At 35.3% G+C, this 17,382-nt stretch overlaps 3 protein-coding genes and 2 pseudogenes across 4 annotated transcripts in view; 4 read left to right on the top strand and 1 right to left on the bottom strand.

Annotated features, from left to right (window-relative positions):
- The window catches only part of LOC102606349 (40S ribosomal protein S23), a 7,646-nt gene extending 2,518 nt beyond the window's left edge, over positions 1–5,128 (top strand). The window contains exon 5 of the transcript XR_001473663.1: positions 5,110–5,128. The gene's annotated coding sequence lies outside the window, so the exon portion shown is untranslated. The remainder of the gene's footprint in view (positions 1–5,109) is intronic.
- A 1,166-nt stretch (positions 5,129–6,294) lies between these two features.
- On the top strand, positions 6,295–8,873 carry LOC102606007 (subtilisin-like protease SBT1.7; annotated as a pseudogene). Its single transcript, XR_366612.2, has one exon. The product of XR_366612.2 is annotated as a subtilisin-like protease SBT1.7 (transcript).
- Positions 8,874–9,839: 966 nt separating this feature from the next.
- LOC102605676 (subtilisin-like protease SBT1.7) lies at positions 9,840–12,281 on the top strand. Its single transcript, XM_006338996.2, has one exon. The coding sequence runs from the start codon at positions 9,874–9,876 to the stop codon at positions 12,169–12,171; it is 2,298 nt and encodes a 765-aa protein (XP_006339058.1). The 5' UTR covers positions 9,840–9,873; the 3' UTR covers positions 12,172–12,281.
- A 1,307-nt stretch (positions 12,282–13,588) lies between these two features.
- On the bottom strand, positions 13,589–14,128 carry LOC102604999 (OTU domain-containing protein DDB_G0284757-like). Its single transcript, XM_006339234.1, has one exon. The coding sequence runs from the start codon at positions 14,126–14,128 to the stop codon at positions 13,589–13,591; it is 540 nt and encodes a 179-aa protein (XP_006339296.1).
- A 1,597-nt stretch (positions 14,129–15,725) lies between these two features.
- The window catches only part of LOC102604655 (subtilisin-like protease SBT1.7), a 2,372-nt pseudogene continuing 715 nt past the window's right edge, over positions 15,726–17,382 (top strand).

Raw genomic sequence — 17,382 nt, 5'->3', positions numbered from 1 at the left:
CATTGTCTTCTCCAAATACCCCCATCTCTTTTTTGCTAAAACATCTGGGCACCTACATACTCTTTCTTTTTTAATAGTGTCTTCTTCATTCAAAAAAAAATTCTTTTTTACCCTAATTAGCAAGTTTAAAATTCACCAAAAATTAAACTTACTCCTCTTTAAATATTAAATTCTTTCAAGAAAGAATTTCTTGAATAATTTAATATTTAATCTTGAAATGGATCTATTCCTAAATTTCTAAAATAGTTTCCATCATTTTTCATCATTTTACTTTATCTATTTTTATTCACCATGTTGGATATTTAAGTTTGCAAAAATGGTGGCTGAAAATGGGAAAGAAGAAGAAAAAAATAATTAAAAAATCGACTAAATAGGTTTTTCACGCGCGTTCAACAAGTGTATTACACTCACTATGCCATGTAAGCAAAAAGTGCCAAAATGACACAGCGAAACCCTACATGAGGTGTCTAAAATGAACATCATCCACTTGAGGTGCCTAAGTGAAATTTCGTGTCAAATTTAAGGGGCCACCAATGGGTTAGCCCCCTTTTTTAACTTATTATCACATGACATGTCTTGTGTTTCATTTGCTTTACGCAAACATCATTGGTGACAATACCAAGCTGTCACATTAATAAAACTTAGGACTAAAAAATTTATAGAGTAATTGAACTTCCAAACATCCCCTTTCCCTTGATGTAGTCACGTACTAATAACTATTAGTTTAGTGGATGTAACTTTACCCCCTCGAAGGGACATTACACTGTTTATGTTGTTGGATGTAACTTCACCTTTTTCATTGATATTTTAGCTCCAGTCAAAAGATTTCAAAAGTGAGATAATCCACTCAAAAGGGTTACAAATAATCAACATTTTAATCAAAAGTAACACTAGAAGAAATGATGGATCATAGAAGTAAGCAAATCATGTTTCTACATGAACTAAATCCTATAGAGACATACAAAATTTATAGAGGGTTGGGGAATGAGTGAGTTGGCATTATGAACCCCCCCCCCCCCACCTCCCTCTCTCCAATTAACCAATCAATGACAATATCTTTTAGGGAAAAGGGTCAAAAATACCCCTCAACTTTGGTTTATTAGTTAACTATGCCCTTACCGTTAAAATGAAGTTATTTTTGCCCTGCCGTTACTAATTTCATCATTTATGCCCCTATGTTGACGAAAATCCCCGAATTGACTTAAATTAACCCAAATTCTTTTAAATAACCCATTTCCCATTTTAAACCTATGCCCGACCCGTCTAAAAACCTAACCCAAAATTTTTATCCGTTTTCCTTACCCATTCTTTCAAGAGATCTCAAATCCCCCAATAAACATTTAACCCATTTAACCAATTTCATTTGTTGTTAACCAGTCCAAGACCCGTCTTCTGATAATATCTCATCATGCCTACAAGATCTTCCTCTGTAGTCTTTGAAAATTTTGTAGGGGGTTCATGGGGTTGGTTTACTTTTTGTTGAAACACTTAAAGATGCTCCAATTTTTAGGTACACGAAGAAGATTTATTTCTGGGTTTGTTTTGTTTTTATCTTCTGAAGTTTAAAGCTTGGATCTTTTAGTGTTTTTCACACTTTTATCTTGTTTCAAGATTCAAAGGAAATGTATGGCATGCTGTTAAAGATGTTTTTTTTGGGTTCTTGAGGAATACTTGGATTCTTCTGGGTTTTTTTTTTTGGTAATGGTGAAAGATAAGTTAGGAAAGTGTGTATTTTTATCGAAAGATACAAGTTGTCTAGTGCCGTTTCAGTTTGGTAAATTGGTTTTCTCTTTTAGTATTACCAAAAAAAGGTCACTTCAAGACATTCTCATTTTGTTCAGAGCTCCCAAGAAGAATAATGCTTTTTAAAAAGTTGAATTGTTGTGAAGACAAAAGGGTAGAAGAAGCAGAGTACTGGAGCTTGTTTGTTTTCTATCATAAAGGGGCATTTCAGTTTGTAAGATTTAAGAAAAATGGCTTCCGGATGGTAAGTCGGTGTTGGATAACCAAAAGTATGTCCGGTATACACCTGGGCAGGTTGAAGTCCTTGAGAGGTTTTTAGATGGGTAAGGAAAACAAATAAAATGTTTATTGGGTTAGGTTTTTAGAGGGGTCGGGGAATGGGTTATTTAAAAGAATTCGGGTTGATTTAAGTCAATTTGGGGATTTCCGTTAACATAGGGGCATAAATGATGAAATTAGTAACGGCAGGGGCAAAAATAACTTCATTTTAACGGTAAGGGCATAGTCAACTAATAAATCGAAGTTGAGGGGCATTTTTGACCCTTTTCCCTATCTTTTATTACCATGCACAAAATGTGTTTGTAATGTACAACATATTGGAAGGACAAAAGAGATGCGATGACAAGATTTATGGAATCTTTTACACAAAAGAAGAGATTGGGTTGTCCTGGTGAATTGACTAATCGAAAGACTTATTTGGGATTTTTTGAGACATTGAAAGAGAAACACATGATATTGTTCATTTTGTAATTTTTTTTGAAAATATAACTGTTATGTGAGTGGAGAAAGATATTTTTGAGAAATAATTCCAAAATACTTTTTTTTTTAAAAAAAAATACCTATTGAAATGTTATATCACCACAATAATAATTTTGACAGTGTTTGCTAAGATTAGAGCCATTAGAAGTTGGGACAAAATAGCCCTATAAAAAGAGCTCAAACTACAAAAATAAAAATCTTTTCTACAACTTCATTTAGCTAAGAATTATCAAAAGAATGCAAATATTTCGAAACGACATCCACATATTCTTATAAATGAGTTTTGTGCCTGAAACCATTCCATCAAATTGTCTTGCTTGCCCGGGGACCAACACCCAAGTAGTTTGTTATGAGACCCGTGATACCAAACATCATGGCCAATGAGATCTGCTTAAGATCATTTTCCATATTCCTTATGTTAGCAAGGGATAGCACACTGAATATAATAACAATCCATGAGCAAATCTTGTATCTGCTAACATGGCACCAAAGACGCCGAAGATGACGGCTATGAAGGCGTAGTAATCTATAGGAAGATCTTGTGGATCGATCAACAAAGGCTTGTACGGTTTCGCCACCATATTTGAGTAAAAAGATTCAATGAGATTTGCAAATTCAATTGCTCTTTGGGTGACTTAAATAAGGGACCTTAGTTAAGGGAAGATGAAAAGAATCAAATTATTAAAAATTTTTTAGCCAAAAATTAAAAAGACCCATCAATTCCCAACTTAATTGTTTGACCTTTGATCTTCATCAAACAAAAGATGAAGAAGGAATTGAAGATCGTGCCTGCAAAAAAGGAAGAGTCTATTGACTTCAATCATAATTATGAGTATTTTTAATGCAATATTATTAATGTAGAGCAGATAATTGCTTCTTTAATTTATATATATATATATAAATCATATATTATTATAAGTGGGAACATCACAAATGAAAAGTTGAAATACCAAAATGCCCATGTAAAATTAAATGACTCTATTACCATTTTTAAGGTAAAAAAAAAATCTGATTTTCCCACTTTTAGTCATATTTTTTCACTAATTCTTTTCATTTTATTTAATATGAAGTCCAAAAGTCCATGTAACGTGGGTAACATCTTATAAACAGAAGTTCAAAGATCACAATTGATTTCTTAGTGAAATACAATTCATGTTCTACTATGTTTCTTAATTACTGATGAAATTCATAATGAAAGATTAGTCGGTTAATTTGACATGCTTATTTGGCTCTCGATAGAGTGTTCTACTTTAGTATAAATATATTTTCGAAATTATTATTTATGAGTTAGAGATAGAAATAACTAAATGAGAAATCAAATATGATATTTTTTTTTTTAAAAAAAAATCCATACCCTAAAATAAAATGGGCCACCGAATTGGAGATAAAGGATGGATCATACTCTATATAGTATATATGTGATTTTGAGGCTGTATTTTTATTTAACTTTTCGTTTATATGTATAAACTATTGACCTTATTAGTCTATTATTTATGTGTTGAAACATTCATTCCTCAAAAATTGACCATATATCTAGAATAAGTCACTTTGAAAAGTTTGTATTACTCAATTTATATTAATTATTCAAAGAGAAATTTTATGAAAAAAGGAGTATTATTCTTTTCTCTTCATAAATCATGTGTACAATACTTCTCTAAGGTTAAAAAGAAGATGTATATGTGATATAATAATAAAAATAATTGACATATTAATTATGGTGATGACTGCAAGTGTGATTCCTAATGTACCAAGTGTTTATATCATAAATTTACATATGTACCACACTGATGAAATCTTTTAGAACTTATAAATTGTATGCATCAAACGTCTATATACTGTGATAATAAGCTATTTATTGTTGATGTAAAATTTTAACTATGGCTGGAAAATTGTCAAACTCCAATCTATAGATTATTGACCGGAGCTAGACCCATAAATAGTTAAGTAGTAATTGTCCAAATTAGAATGTCTACTTTTGCCTTAGAGATATTATTTTATTTATGAGAATGTGATATTCTTCTGCCTAATTATTGAATGTTAATTATTTCTCATAACCATAATTTTTTAAAATTAAAAGTTCAATATGAAGAGTCATTCTCCACTATTTATGTAAAAACACTTTGAGAATTATCATAGGACTGAAATTGCACTATTGAACATGAGAAGAAAAGAGAATGAGAAACCGCACATGAAGGATAACAAAAAAAAATACTATATATATCATCTATTTAGTGTTCTTCTTCATAGTATATCTTTTATTATTTAGTGAATAAAATATAAATGGTAAAACTACTCTTGTTAATTTCAGCATTTCCTATTTTATTACTCAACTTTTTAGTATATAGAAATTTAATAATAATAATAAGGGACAAACGTGCAAGGCACGTTCTCCGAAACTAGTTATATAAAAAGGGTAAAACGGTAATTCAACTTTTGACTGGATTTGGTCGAAAGGGTCATGCCATAGGAGATATTCGTGGTGTCAGGTTCAAAGTTGTGAAGGTTTCTGGTGTTTCTCTCTTGGCTCTCTTTAAGGAGAAGAAGGAGAAACCAAGATCTTAATTTGCCAAGATACTGTTGCCATGGACTTTTAGTTTGCTTGAGTATGTACTTTTTGAGCAACTATCTTTAATGTAGGCACATTTCACTGGAATTTTGGTTCATTTTTGTTGAGTTCCTGGTGTTACCTAACATCATCTTGCTTCCCCCTCACCCTGCCCTACCCACAAAATAAATGAAAAAGCTGCGTATACACTATGCCTATTAGTTTAGTGGATGCAACTTTACCCTTGGAAGGTAATGATAAGATTTGTGTATACACAATCTTCTTTAGACTCGTGCGATATTACACCGATTATGTTGTTGTTGGATGTAACTTCACCTTTTTACATGGATATTTCATCTCCAGTCAAAGATTTCAAAAGTGAAAGAATCCACTGAAGGGTTAAAATAATCAACATTTTAATCAAAAGTGACACTAGAAGAAGTAATAAAAAAATAAACAAATCATGATTTTACATGAACTAAATCCTTTAGACACATACAAAATTTACAGAGGGGGTGGGGAATGAATGAGTTGGCATGCATAATAAATTAGAAAAGTAAGGGCCCTCCTTCCAATTAACCAATCAATTTTTATCACCATATACAAAATGTGTTTCTAATGTATCACATTTGAAGGACAAAAGAGATGTGATGACAAGATTTATGGAGTCTTTTACACAAAAGAAGAGATTGGCTAGTGGTGGTGAATTGATTAATCGAAAGGCTTTTCTTGGGATTTTGTGAGACATCGAAAGAGAGACACATGGTATTGTTCATTTTGTAATTTTTTTGAAAATATAACTATTATGTGAGTGGAAAAAGATATTTTTGAGAAATAATTTCAAAGTACTATTTTTTTTTTTAAAAAAATACCTATTGAAATACCATACTGGGTTCTGAAGAGGGTAGAATGTACATAGAGAAGTTTTTGAAAAACTTTTGGCTCAAGTTCAGCAAATCCACAACTTGTTTAAAATTTTCAAGTTTATGTTTGTTTATTGTCACAAAATCATGACAATGAAAAATAATATTTGTCTCTTATATAACCTCTATTATTTGAATAACTGTTTTGATAAACATATATTATAGCCTCAATCTATCACTTATAATATAAATTGGTGAATGTACAAGAATCATGTTTGTATAGTACATGTCCATTTCAATTTCCATTAACAAAAGTGGCCACAGGTCCACTGACTGAAACTGGTACTATTATTAAAGTGACCATCCATTGAAAATCTGAAGCTAATCAACAATGACTGTTTCTTAGAGTGTGTATAAAAGGAGGCTATGTCATAGTTGGAAAACACAAATAAAGAGATATAACTATGAAGACAATACTACCTTTTCTTCTCTTTTCTTTGTGTCTTTCTTTGTTTTTAGGAACCTCAGCTGAGAGGTCTACCTACATTGTCCATTTGGATAAGTCTTTTATGCCTAAAATCTTTGCTACTCACCAAAATTGGCATTCTTCCATTATTGATACCCATCAAGATTGAAGCTCCCACTACACAAAATAGCCACCATCCCAGTTCCAAAGCTTCTTTATTCTTATGACAATGTGCTTCATGGATTCAGTGCTGTTTTGTCTAAAGATGAATTTGAAGCTCTCAAGAAGTCACCAGGCTTTCTTTCAGCTTATAAAGATAGGCCTGTTGAAGCTCACACTACACATTCCCCTGAGTTTCTTAAGCTTAATCCTGCTTCTGGGCTATGGCCGGCGTCTGGTTTTGGTGAAGATGTGATTATCGGAGTACTCGACACTGGTGTCTGGCCAGAATCTGCTAGTTTCAGAGATGATGGACTATCTGCAATACCAAAAAAGTGGAAGGGAATTTGTAAGCCAGGAACAGATTTCAATTCTTCTTTATGCAACAGGAAACTCATTGGGGCGAATTATTTCAATAAGGGGCTTTTGGCTAGTGATCCTACTATTGTTCTTTCCATGAATTCTGCAAGGGATATGAGAGGTCATGGCACTCATGTTGCTTCCATTGCTGCTGGTAGTTCTGTTAAAGGAGTTTCATATTTTGGATATGCTCCTGGAACAGCAAGAGGTATTGCGCCACAAGCTAGGATTGCTGTATATAAGTTTAGCTTTGAAGAAGGGACCGTCACTTCTGATTTAATTGCTGCTATGGACCAAGCTGTTGCAGATGGCGTTGACATACTATCAATTTCTTATGGGTATGGTTTTGGTCCATTGTATGAAGATTCTATTGCAATAGCTTCTTTTGGTGCCATGATGAAGGGTGTGTTAGTCTCTGCTTCAGCTGGGAATAATGGTCCTGAAATGGGAACTTTATCCAATGGAGTCCCCTGGATCTTTACTGTGGCATCAGGCAGTACTGACCGATCATTTTCCGGGACTATAACTTTTGGGAATGGCTTAAAGATTACTGGATTTAGCTTGTTTCCAGTGAGAACCACCATAAAGGATTTTGATTTGGTTTACAATGACAGCTTATCCGCTTGTGAGTCATCTGATGATTTAGCCCAAGTCCCTAATAAAGCACGTAGCATCACGATGTGTTATAGCACTGCACAAGAAGACTTATCAGTCTCTGATCAAATGGGGGCTATCTCAGAGGCAAAATTTGGTGGCGCACTCTATGTTTATGGAGATCCGGATGTATTGACATCCAATTATTTTACGAATCCTGGAGCTGTAATTAGCAGCAAGGATTGGGAAAAGGTGGTAGACTATGCAAAAACAAGTGCTAAACCAAAAGTCAGCATCAGTTTCCAGGAAACACATTTTGCTGTTAAGCCTGCTCCAGTTGTTTCTGCATTTTCCTCGAGAGGCCCCTCCCTAAGCTATCTACGAGTTGCAAAGCCAGATATTATGGCACCAGGGGAGTTAATTTTAGCAGCCTGGCCATCGAACACTTCAGCTGCAATCATTGGTGTCAATACATTTTTGGATAGTGATTACAGGCTTCTTTCAGGCACTTCGATGGCTGCTCCTCACATTTCCGGAATTGCTGCAATGCTAAAAGGAGTACATCCTGATTGGAGTCCTTCAGCTATTCGATCTGCCATGATGACCACTGCAAGCCCTTTGGATAATACTGAAAAGCCCATCAAGACCATGGATTACCTCAGAACCAATTATGCTACATCTTTATCCATGGGAGCTGGACTTGTTGATCCAAACCGTGCAGTTGATCCAGGCCTGATATATGATGCAACTCCACAAGACTACGTGAATCTTCTCTGCTCCATGAATTTCACAGAAAAGCAGTTCAAGACAATTGCTAGATCATCAGCTAAGCACAACTGTGCAAATCCATCCGATGATATCAATTACCCATCATTTATTGCTCTCTATATCCCAAATGGGGACTATGCTTGGTTGGAGCAGAAATTCACGAGGACAGTCACAAATGTTGGACCCGGTGCAGCTAAGTACAAAGTAAAAGTGAAAGCACCAATAAACTCGACAATTTCTATCTCTCCACAGACCTTGGTGTTTGAGAAAAAACATCAGAAGCAGGACTACACTCTTACCATACGTTACAGAGGCATTGAATTTGACCAAGCACAATCTGGTTCAATCACTTGGGTGGAAAAGAACGGTCATCACACCGTAAGAAGTCCTATAGTAGTTGCTCCAGCGCTTGATGCCCCAAATGAAAATGATTGATGCCCCAAACTGAAATGCTGCAGTTGATAATACTGTTGCATTTGTAAGTTTGTAACTCTCCTCAAGAGGGTTCTGTTAAAGTAGCTGGAAGTATTCTGGCAAAGCATGTGCATGTTTGAAGTAATTGTTGAATAATGTTTTATTTTCTTGTGTTACCAAAAAACCAAGACTTTGTTGAATAGATGTTTGATTGGCAATAGGGGTCATTAATCAGTAGCAACATTCACACAATAGGACTGAAATACTTAGATGTTATGTGGAAGCTAACATTTAACAATACAAATTTTGTACGAAATATAAATGAAATAACAAAAAGAATATATCAAACGAGACAATAATTTAACATGGTTTGATCAAGTATGAGGAATTCACTAATATAAAAAAGAGTACAAAAATAGTACATATACTCCACTAGAACTGAGTATATAGATATACAGAAAAAGAGAGTCTCTCTGTGTATATAGGAGGGAGAGGGGATGCATACAATTAGAAAGTATGTACCTCCCAATCAATTACAATAAGGTAGGGTCATTTTTTAATATGCGACATACTAATCATCAATCACAATATGGTAGGGTCATTTTTTAATATGCGACATACTAATCATCAATCACAATATGGTAGGGTCATTTTTTAATATGCGACATACTAATCATCAATCACAATATGGTAGGGTCATTTTTTGATATGTGACATACCAATCAATCACAATATAGTAGGGTCATTTAAAGAAAAATATAACTTTTTACTTGCAAAAGATTCTCAATTTACTCACAATATAATATAACTAAAAAAAGGGAGATATATATATAAAAGAAAAGCTTATAAGCATTTATGTGAAAAATTTATCTAGTGCATGCATTAAAGCAACAAGAATATAATATTTGTCTATATACTGTTTGTTACTTAATCATTAGTATTTTGATTGATATATATTCCAATCTCAATTGAACACTTAAAAATATGGTGCAACATTCTTCCTGTGTAGTGTGAACACAGTTAGCACACAACTTAGACTAGCAAAAGTCTCCACAGGTCCACTGACCAACAAGTCTTAGAAAATGACAGCTTACCAACAAGTTTACTTCACAAAATCAGTCAACTAGGACTGTTTCTTAAGGTGTATATTTAAAGGAGGCTGTGTTATAGAAGGAATAACACAAAGTGTAGAGAAAAAAACTATGTTAGGAGTACCTTTTCTTCTGTTTTCTTGGTGTCTTTTTGGTCCTTCTTTGTTATTAGGAACCTCAGCAGAGAGGTCTACTTACATTGTCCATTTGGACAAGTCTTTTATGCCTAAAATCTTTGCTACTCACCAAAATTGGCATTCTTCCATTATTGATACCATCAAGATTGAAGCTCCCACTACACAAAATGGCCACCATCCAGTTCCAAAACTTCTTTATTCTTATGACAATGTCATCCATGGATTCAGTGCTGTTTTGTCTAAACATGAGCTTGAATTGCTCGAGAAATCGGCAGGTTTCCTTTCAGCTTATAAAGATAGGAGTGTTGAAGCTCACACAACTCATACCTCAGAGTTTCTTAAGCTCAATCCTGCATCTGGACTATGGCCAGCTTCTGGTTTTGGTCAAGATGTTATCATCGGTGTACTCGACTCTGGTGTCTGGCCAGAATCTGCTAGTTTCAGTGAAGATGGATTGCCTGAAATTCCAAAAAGGTGGAAGGGAATTTGCAAGGCAGGAACAGATTTTAATTCTTCATTGTGTAACAGGAAAATCATTGGGGCTAATTATTTCAACAAAGGGATTTTGGCTGATAATCCTACTGTGAATATTTCAATGAATTCTGCAAGGGATACTAGAGGTCATGGAACACATGTTGCCTCCATTGCTGCTGGTAATTTTGCTAAAGGCGCTTCATATTTTGGATATGCTACTGGAACAGCAAGAGGTATGGCGCCACGAGCTAGGATAGCTGTGTATAAGTTTAGCTTTGAGGAAGGAACCTTCACTTCTGATTTAATTGCTGCAATGGATCAAGCTGTTGCAGATGGTGTTGACATAATAACTATTTCTTATGGGTGGGTTAGGATTCCAGTGTATCAAGATTCAATTGCGATAGCTTCTTTTGGTGCCATGATGAAAGGTGTCTTAATCTCTGCTTCAGCTGGAAATAGTGGCCCTGAAATGGGAACTATAAATAATGGTGTCCCTTGGATCTTTACTGTGGCGTCATGCAGTACTGATCGAGCATTCTATGGGACTTTAACTCTTGGGAATGGCGTAAATATTACTGGATTTAGCTTGTTTCCAGTGAAAACCATCATCAAGAATTTTCCAGTGCTTTACAACGAAAGTATATCACCTTGTGATTCATCTGATGTATTAGCCAAAGTCCCTAATGGTGGACGTAGCATTATGATTTGTTTTAGTAATGCAGTAGAAGTAGAGGACCAAATGGCGGCTATCTCAGAGTCGAAATTTGGAGGAGCCATCTATATTTCTGATGATCCAGATGTATTGTCATCCAATTTTTTTCCAAATCCTGGAGTTGTGATTAGCACCAAGGAAGGGAAACAAGTGATAGACTATGCAACCAAAAGTGCTAAACCAAAAGTCAGCCTCAGTTTCCAGGGAACACGTATTGATGTAAAGCCTGCTCCGGCTGTTTCTGCATTTTCCTCGAGAGGCCCCTCTCTAAGCTATCTGCAAGTAGCAAAGCCAGATATTATGGCACCAGGAGAGTTAATTCTAGCAGCCTGGCCATCAAACAATTCAGATACAGTTATTGGTGTCAATACATTTTTGGGTAGTGATTACCGTCTTGTATCAGGTACTTCCATGGCTGCTCCTCACATTGCTGGAATCGCTGCAATGCTTAAAGGAGCACATCCTGATTGGAGTCCTTCAGCTATTCGATCTGCCATGATGACCACTGCCAACCATTTGGATAATACTAAAAACCCCATCAAAACCGAGGATGGTAACAGCAATACTACATCATTAGCTATGGGAGCCGGACTTGTTGATCCAAACCGTGCAGTTGATCCAGGCCTGATATATGATGCCACTCCACAAGACTATGTGAATCTTCTCTGCTCCATGAATTTTACACTAGAGCAATTCAATACAATTGCTAGATCATCAGCTAAACACAACTGTTCAAATCCATCTGATGATATCAATTACCCATCATTTATTGCTCTCTTTAGCCCAATTGGGAAATACTCTAGGTTGGAGAAGAAATTCAGGCGGACAGTCACAAATGTTGGAGCCGGTGCAGCTAAGTATGTAGCAAAAGTGATAGCACCAAAAAGCTCGACAATTTCCATCTCTCCACAAACCTTAGTGTTTGAGAAGAAAAATCAGAAGCAGGACTACACTCTTACCATACGTTACAAAGGCATTGCAGATGACCAAGCACAATCTGGTTCAATCACTTGGGTTGAAGAGAACGGTCATCACACCGTAAGAAGTCCTATAGTAGTTGCTCCAGCGCTTGATGCCTGGACCTGAAATGCTGCAGTTGGCAAAACTGTTGCATTTCTAAGTTTGTAACTCTCCAAGAGAGTACTGTTGAAATTGGAACTGTTGCATTTGAGTTGTCAATAAAGCATGACTTTATTTCTGTCTAACATTTTTTTGCTACAAGAACTAAAATAAGCAGATGTTGAATTCAACTCATTAGATATCTGTTGGCGATATCACGATAAAGTAGTATATCCACTTAATGAACTCATGGCAAAATCTATGACTGCATAAAAGATGTAATGCTAGAACAACTGAAAATTCTAATCCGCTTGTTGTAAAGAGTGAGGAAACTAGAAAATTTATAGTGCCTAAGATGCCTTAGTTTCTGTGTATTCCCAGACATTTCGAAAGAATTATGACTAGCAGAGCTACACGAAAACAGAAAACCGATTAGCTTCATTTAATCATATGGATTGAAGAGGGGGGAAAACTTACTTTACCACAGAACAGAATTTTCACTTCACTAGTCATCAAGATAGAGATCATTAATCTGTTATAACATTCATACCGCTGGCTTTTCATGATTATACGATCTCAACAAAATTCTATACAGCATATTATGCAGAGACTTGATGCATAATTTTGCCTTGAAACAACCAAGTGTTTTCCGACTTTCCCGGAGATCAAATACATCTCAAGGAGGTCTACATAATCCTACATTAGAGAAATACGGTATTGAAGCCCTCGAATCACGGAGAAGTTTAGGAGAGAAAAAACAAGAGAACAACACGATTGTACTCACAAGATTCATCAATAAAAATCACATTTTCCTTTATTTATTTTGGTTGCAGATAATTTTCAATGCCACGAAAACTTGTTGCGATACGTCGAATTATAAAGGAAAAGAAGATGATAATTATTTTGGAAAAAATAGGTCTGAAGGATCATTTTAAGTAATTTAAATAAATTGAGCTAAAAACGAAAAATGCCGATATTTGCATAACTTGTCCGTACTAAATAAAACATCCATTAACAACATTGGTGAATATCCTATCTCCACCATGTTATACATGCTCTATTTATAAATACCTCTTGATGCAGAAAATTCATGATTATACGTCTCAAGAAAATTCGATAGAGCATATTATGCAGAAACTTCATGAATAATTTTGCCTTGTCAATAACAGATTTATTCATGGTATAAAACCTGAAAATTAAATAAAAACGATTGAAAAAATCAATTCAATAACTTCTCTTCTTCTTTTTTTGGCACAAAAGCATTGCATGTAATAAATAAATTATAATAATAGAAGAGCTAATAACTACAAAAATCATACGAAAATAATATATAAATAAAGAGTGAAGGCCTATAATTGGCAAAACCGTATATTTAATACAATATACGTTTCGAAATTGTTGCTCTGTTTAAAAAAAAAATCACTTTGATTCGGTTCTTCGGTATCTATGCCCACCAGTAGGTTTCTCCAGCTGAATACTCTCCTTGTAGATACATTGAATTGTAATGCAATTCAGCACAAAAACTCAAATAAATCATCTTGTTCGACTTGTGGTTACAATCACTTTGCGGAAGAATCTCAATGTAGTCGGTGTCCTTAAAAATGACAAATATCTTAACCCCATATGAATCTGCAGCAGCCTGCAGAGTTACATTATCACCCCATTCACCACAATTGCTCATTCTCTTTAAGTATTCATCATACTCTTCCACTGCAACAAACCCCTCATACAACTCTCCATAAAATTTTAGTTGTTTAACAACTTGTTCCCTTACTAATTTGTGATGCTCACAACTCCCATATATTTGATCCGAAATTGAGTGAAATTGACAGTTGCCATCTCCTGAAACTTCTTGTTCTACGAATTCGTATAATTCTAATCTCTCTCTCAGCCTTTGATGGCCTGATTTGGCTGAAATTCGTGGTAGTTCTTCACGGCCAATTATGTCATTGTTATTGTATGGCCTATGCTTAGAAAAATCCATGTAATATCAAGATTCCAATTCACGATGTCTTCTGTATCAGGATGAGGATCTGTTCTTTTAATTGGAGAAAGTAAGAAGAAAATTAAAAATTGAGAGACAAATCATATGTGAAATCAAGGTGTATATTTATATTGAAGAAAATATGTAACTATAAATCTAGTTTGAATCGGAATCCAAATAGGAATAGGAATCGGAAAAGGAACGAAAAGGACTTAATTAGGCATAGTTTCATAAAGTGTTTTGTTCTTACAAAATAAAATCCCGCTTAAAATTTGAAGAAGAGTTGTATAATTCTAAACTGAAATTAACACAACCAAATTAGAGAAAATAAATTAGGGAAATTAGACACCTGTAAGTTTGTCAACTTGATTTGAATCGAGTTGAAGAAACTGGAAACATGATATCACATATCTTTAGAGTACATCAAGTTACCAAGCAAGCATAAGTAGTAGGTTTTGTTCACGAGAAGATTGAACTGAGATGAAATAAGCTCGATCTTTTGGGAAAATGATTCTTTTTTGTGTTTAAATTTCTTTTGACATGTAGCGATATGTCTATGTTCTTGACATAACAATGTTTGCCCACCTCTGCGGTATTAACTATAGTGGTCATGTCAGAATTTTCACTAAAAGAATTCAAAATATAAAAAAGTAAATGCATGAAGAAGCCAAGGAAATTCAATTAAATCACAATAAATAAACACTTTTGACCCATTTTCACAACAGTTGTGTTCTCACGTTTGATAGGCATGTGGAGGAGTAAAAATACACCCTCAAACCAATGTAAAAATGTCACGTGGCACATTCAATTTGAGTTTTCTTCTTTATTAAAAGACCTACTTCCCATCTTCTCCAAAATCTCCATTGATAGATGTTGAAGAGTTTTCCATCTACAATAAAAAAAAAAATCTTCATCCTCAACGAATTTTTCATCTAGCTTTATTAGCTTCAGTTTCTTCCTTTTTAATTTTATTTAAAAGTTATGAAATCAACTAATTTGCAAATTTTGAAAGTGCAATTACAAATAAATTTCAAAAAACTAAATTAGTGAAAAAATATTTAAACTCAAATCAGTCCTAAATTAACACTAATAATAACAAATCACCCAATTAGTTGGGTCGGATGTGTTGTATTACTGGTATGGTCCTGATCAAACGAAGAAAAGATAATGGACGGTTCTCATAGGTTTACCAACTAACTATTTCAGCTGAATTTTTGAATGTAGTTAACACCTATGTTGCTTGGACTTTTTAAAAGTGTTGCTGCACCTGTGTCGGATCCTCCAAAAAAGCATTATTTTTGAAGGATCCGACACACATACAGCGGCATGTTTGAATAGTCCAACCAACATAGGTGAGCACACAACTAGCAAAAGTCTCCACAGATCCACTGACTCAACAGACAAGTCTTGGAAAATGACAGCTAACCGATTGGTCAAATTGCACTATCTACTTCACAAAATCTTTTCTTCTGTTATAGAAAAAGACAGATAACCAACAATGGCTGTTTCATAAGGGTGTATATTATAAGGAGGCTTTGTTATAGTAGGAAACACAAAGTGTAGAGAAAAAACTATGAGAGGAGTACCTTTTCTTCTCTTTTCTTGGTTTCTTTTTGGCCCTTCTTTATTATTAGCAGAGAGGTCTACTTACATTGTCCATTTGGACAAGACTTTTATGCCTAAAATATTTGCTACTCACCAAAACTGGCATTCTTCCATTATTGATACCATCAAGATTGAAGCTCCCACTACACAAAATGGCTACCATCCAGTTCCAAAGCTTCTTTATTCTTACGACAATGTGCTTCATGGCTTCAATGTTGTTTTGTCTAAAGATGAATTTGAAGCTCTCAAGAAGTCACCAGGTTTCCTTTCAGCTTATAAAGATAGGCCTGTTGAAGCTCACACAACACATTCCTCTAAGTTTCTTAACCTCAATCCTGCTTCTGGGCTATGGCCTGCTTCTGGTTTTGGTCAAGATGTGATCATTGGTGTACTCGACTCTGGTGTATGGCCAGAATCTGCCAGTTTCAGAGATGATGGATTATCTGAAATTCCCAAAAAGTGGAAAGGAATTTGCAAGCCAGGTACAAAGTTCAATTCTTCATTGTGCAACAGGAAGCTCATTGGGGCAAATTATTTCAATAAGGGGCTTTTGGCTAGTGATTCTACTGTGAAGATTTCAATGAATTCCGCCAGGGACACTGATGGACATGGCACTCATGTTGCTTCCATTGCTGCTGGTAGTTTTGCTAAAGGAGCTTCATATTTTGGATATGCTCCTGGAACAGCAAGAGGTATGGCGCCGTGAGCTAGGATAGCTGTGTATAAGTTTAGCTTCGAAGAAGGGACTGTCACTTCTGATTTAATTGCTGCTATGGACCAAGCTGTTGCAGATGGTATTGATGTAGTAACCATTTCTTATGGGTGGACTAATATTCCATTGTATAAAGATTCTATTGCGATAGCTTCGTTTGGTGCCATGATGAAAGGTGTCTTAGTCTCTGCTTCAGCTGGGAATAGTGGCCCTAAAATGGGAACTTTAAATAATGGAGTCCCTTGGATATTTACTGTGGCAGCATGTGATTCTGACCAATCATTCTCCGGGACTTTAACTCTTGGGAATGGCTTAAAGATTACTGGATTTAGTTTGTTTCCAGTAAAAACCATCATCAAGGATTTGCGAGTACTTTACAACGAAAGTATATCTCCTTGTGATTCATTTGACCCATCATCTCCAATCCCTAATGCTCAACGTAGCATCATAATTTGTTATAGCACTGCAGTAGATGTAGAGGATCAAATGGCGGCTATCTCAGAGTCAAGTTTTGGAGGAGCCATCTATATTTCTGATTATCCAGATGTACTGCGAGCCAAATTTTTTCCAAAGCCTGGAGTTGTGATTAGCACCAAGGAAGGGAAACAAGTAATAGACTATGCATCCAAAAGTGTTAGACCTACAGCCAGCATCAGTTTCCAGGAAACACATATTGATGTTAAGCCTGCTCCAGTTGTTTCTTCATTTTCCTCGAGAGGCCCTTCACGAAGCTATCTGCAAGTTGCAAAGCCAGATATTATGGCACCAGGAGTGTTAATTTTAGCAGCCTGGCCATCGAACATTTCAGCTGCAGTTATTGGTGTCAATACATTTTTGGATAGTGATTACCGTCTTCTTTCAGACACTTCCATGGCTACTCCTCACATTGCAGGAATTGCGGCAATGCTTAAAGGAGCACATCCTGATTGGAGTCCTT

Source organism: Solanum tuberosum, unplaced genomic scaffold (assembly GCF_000226075.1).
Source record: "Solanum tuberosum cultivar DM 1-3 516 R44 unplaced genomic scaffold, SolTub_3.0 scf00008, whole genome shotgun sequence".
Taxonomy (NCBI): domain Eukaryota; kingdom Viridiplantae; phylum Streptophyta; class Magnoliopsida; order Solanales; family Solanaceae; genus Solanum; species Solanum tuberosum.
Note: the sequence above shows the minus strand (reverse complement) of the source record. Positions and strands in the feature narration are given on the sequence as shown.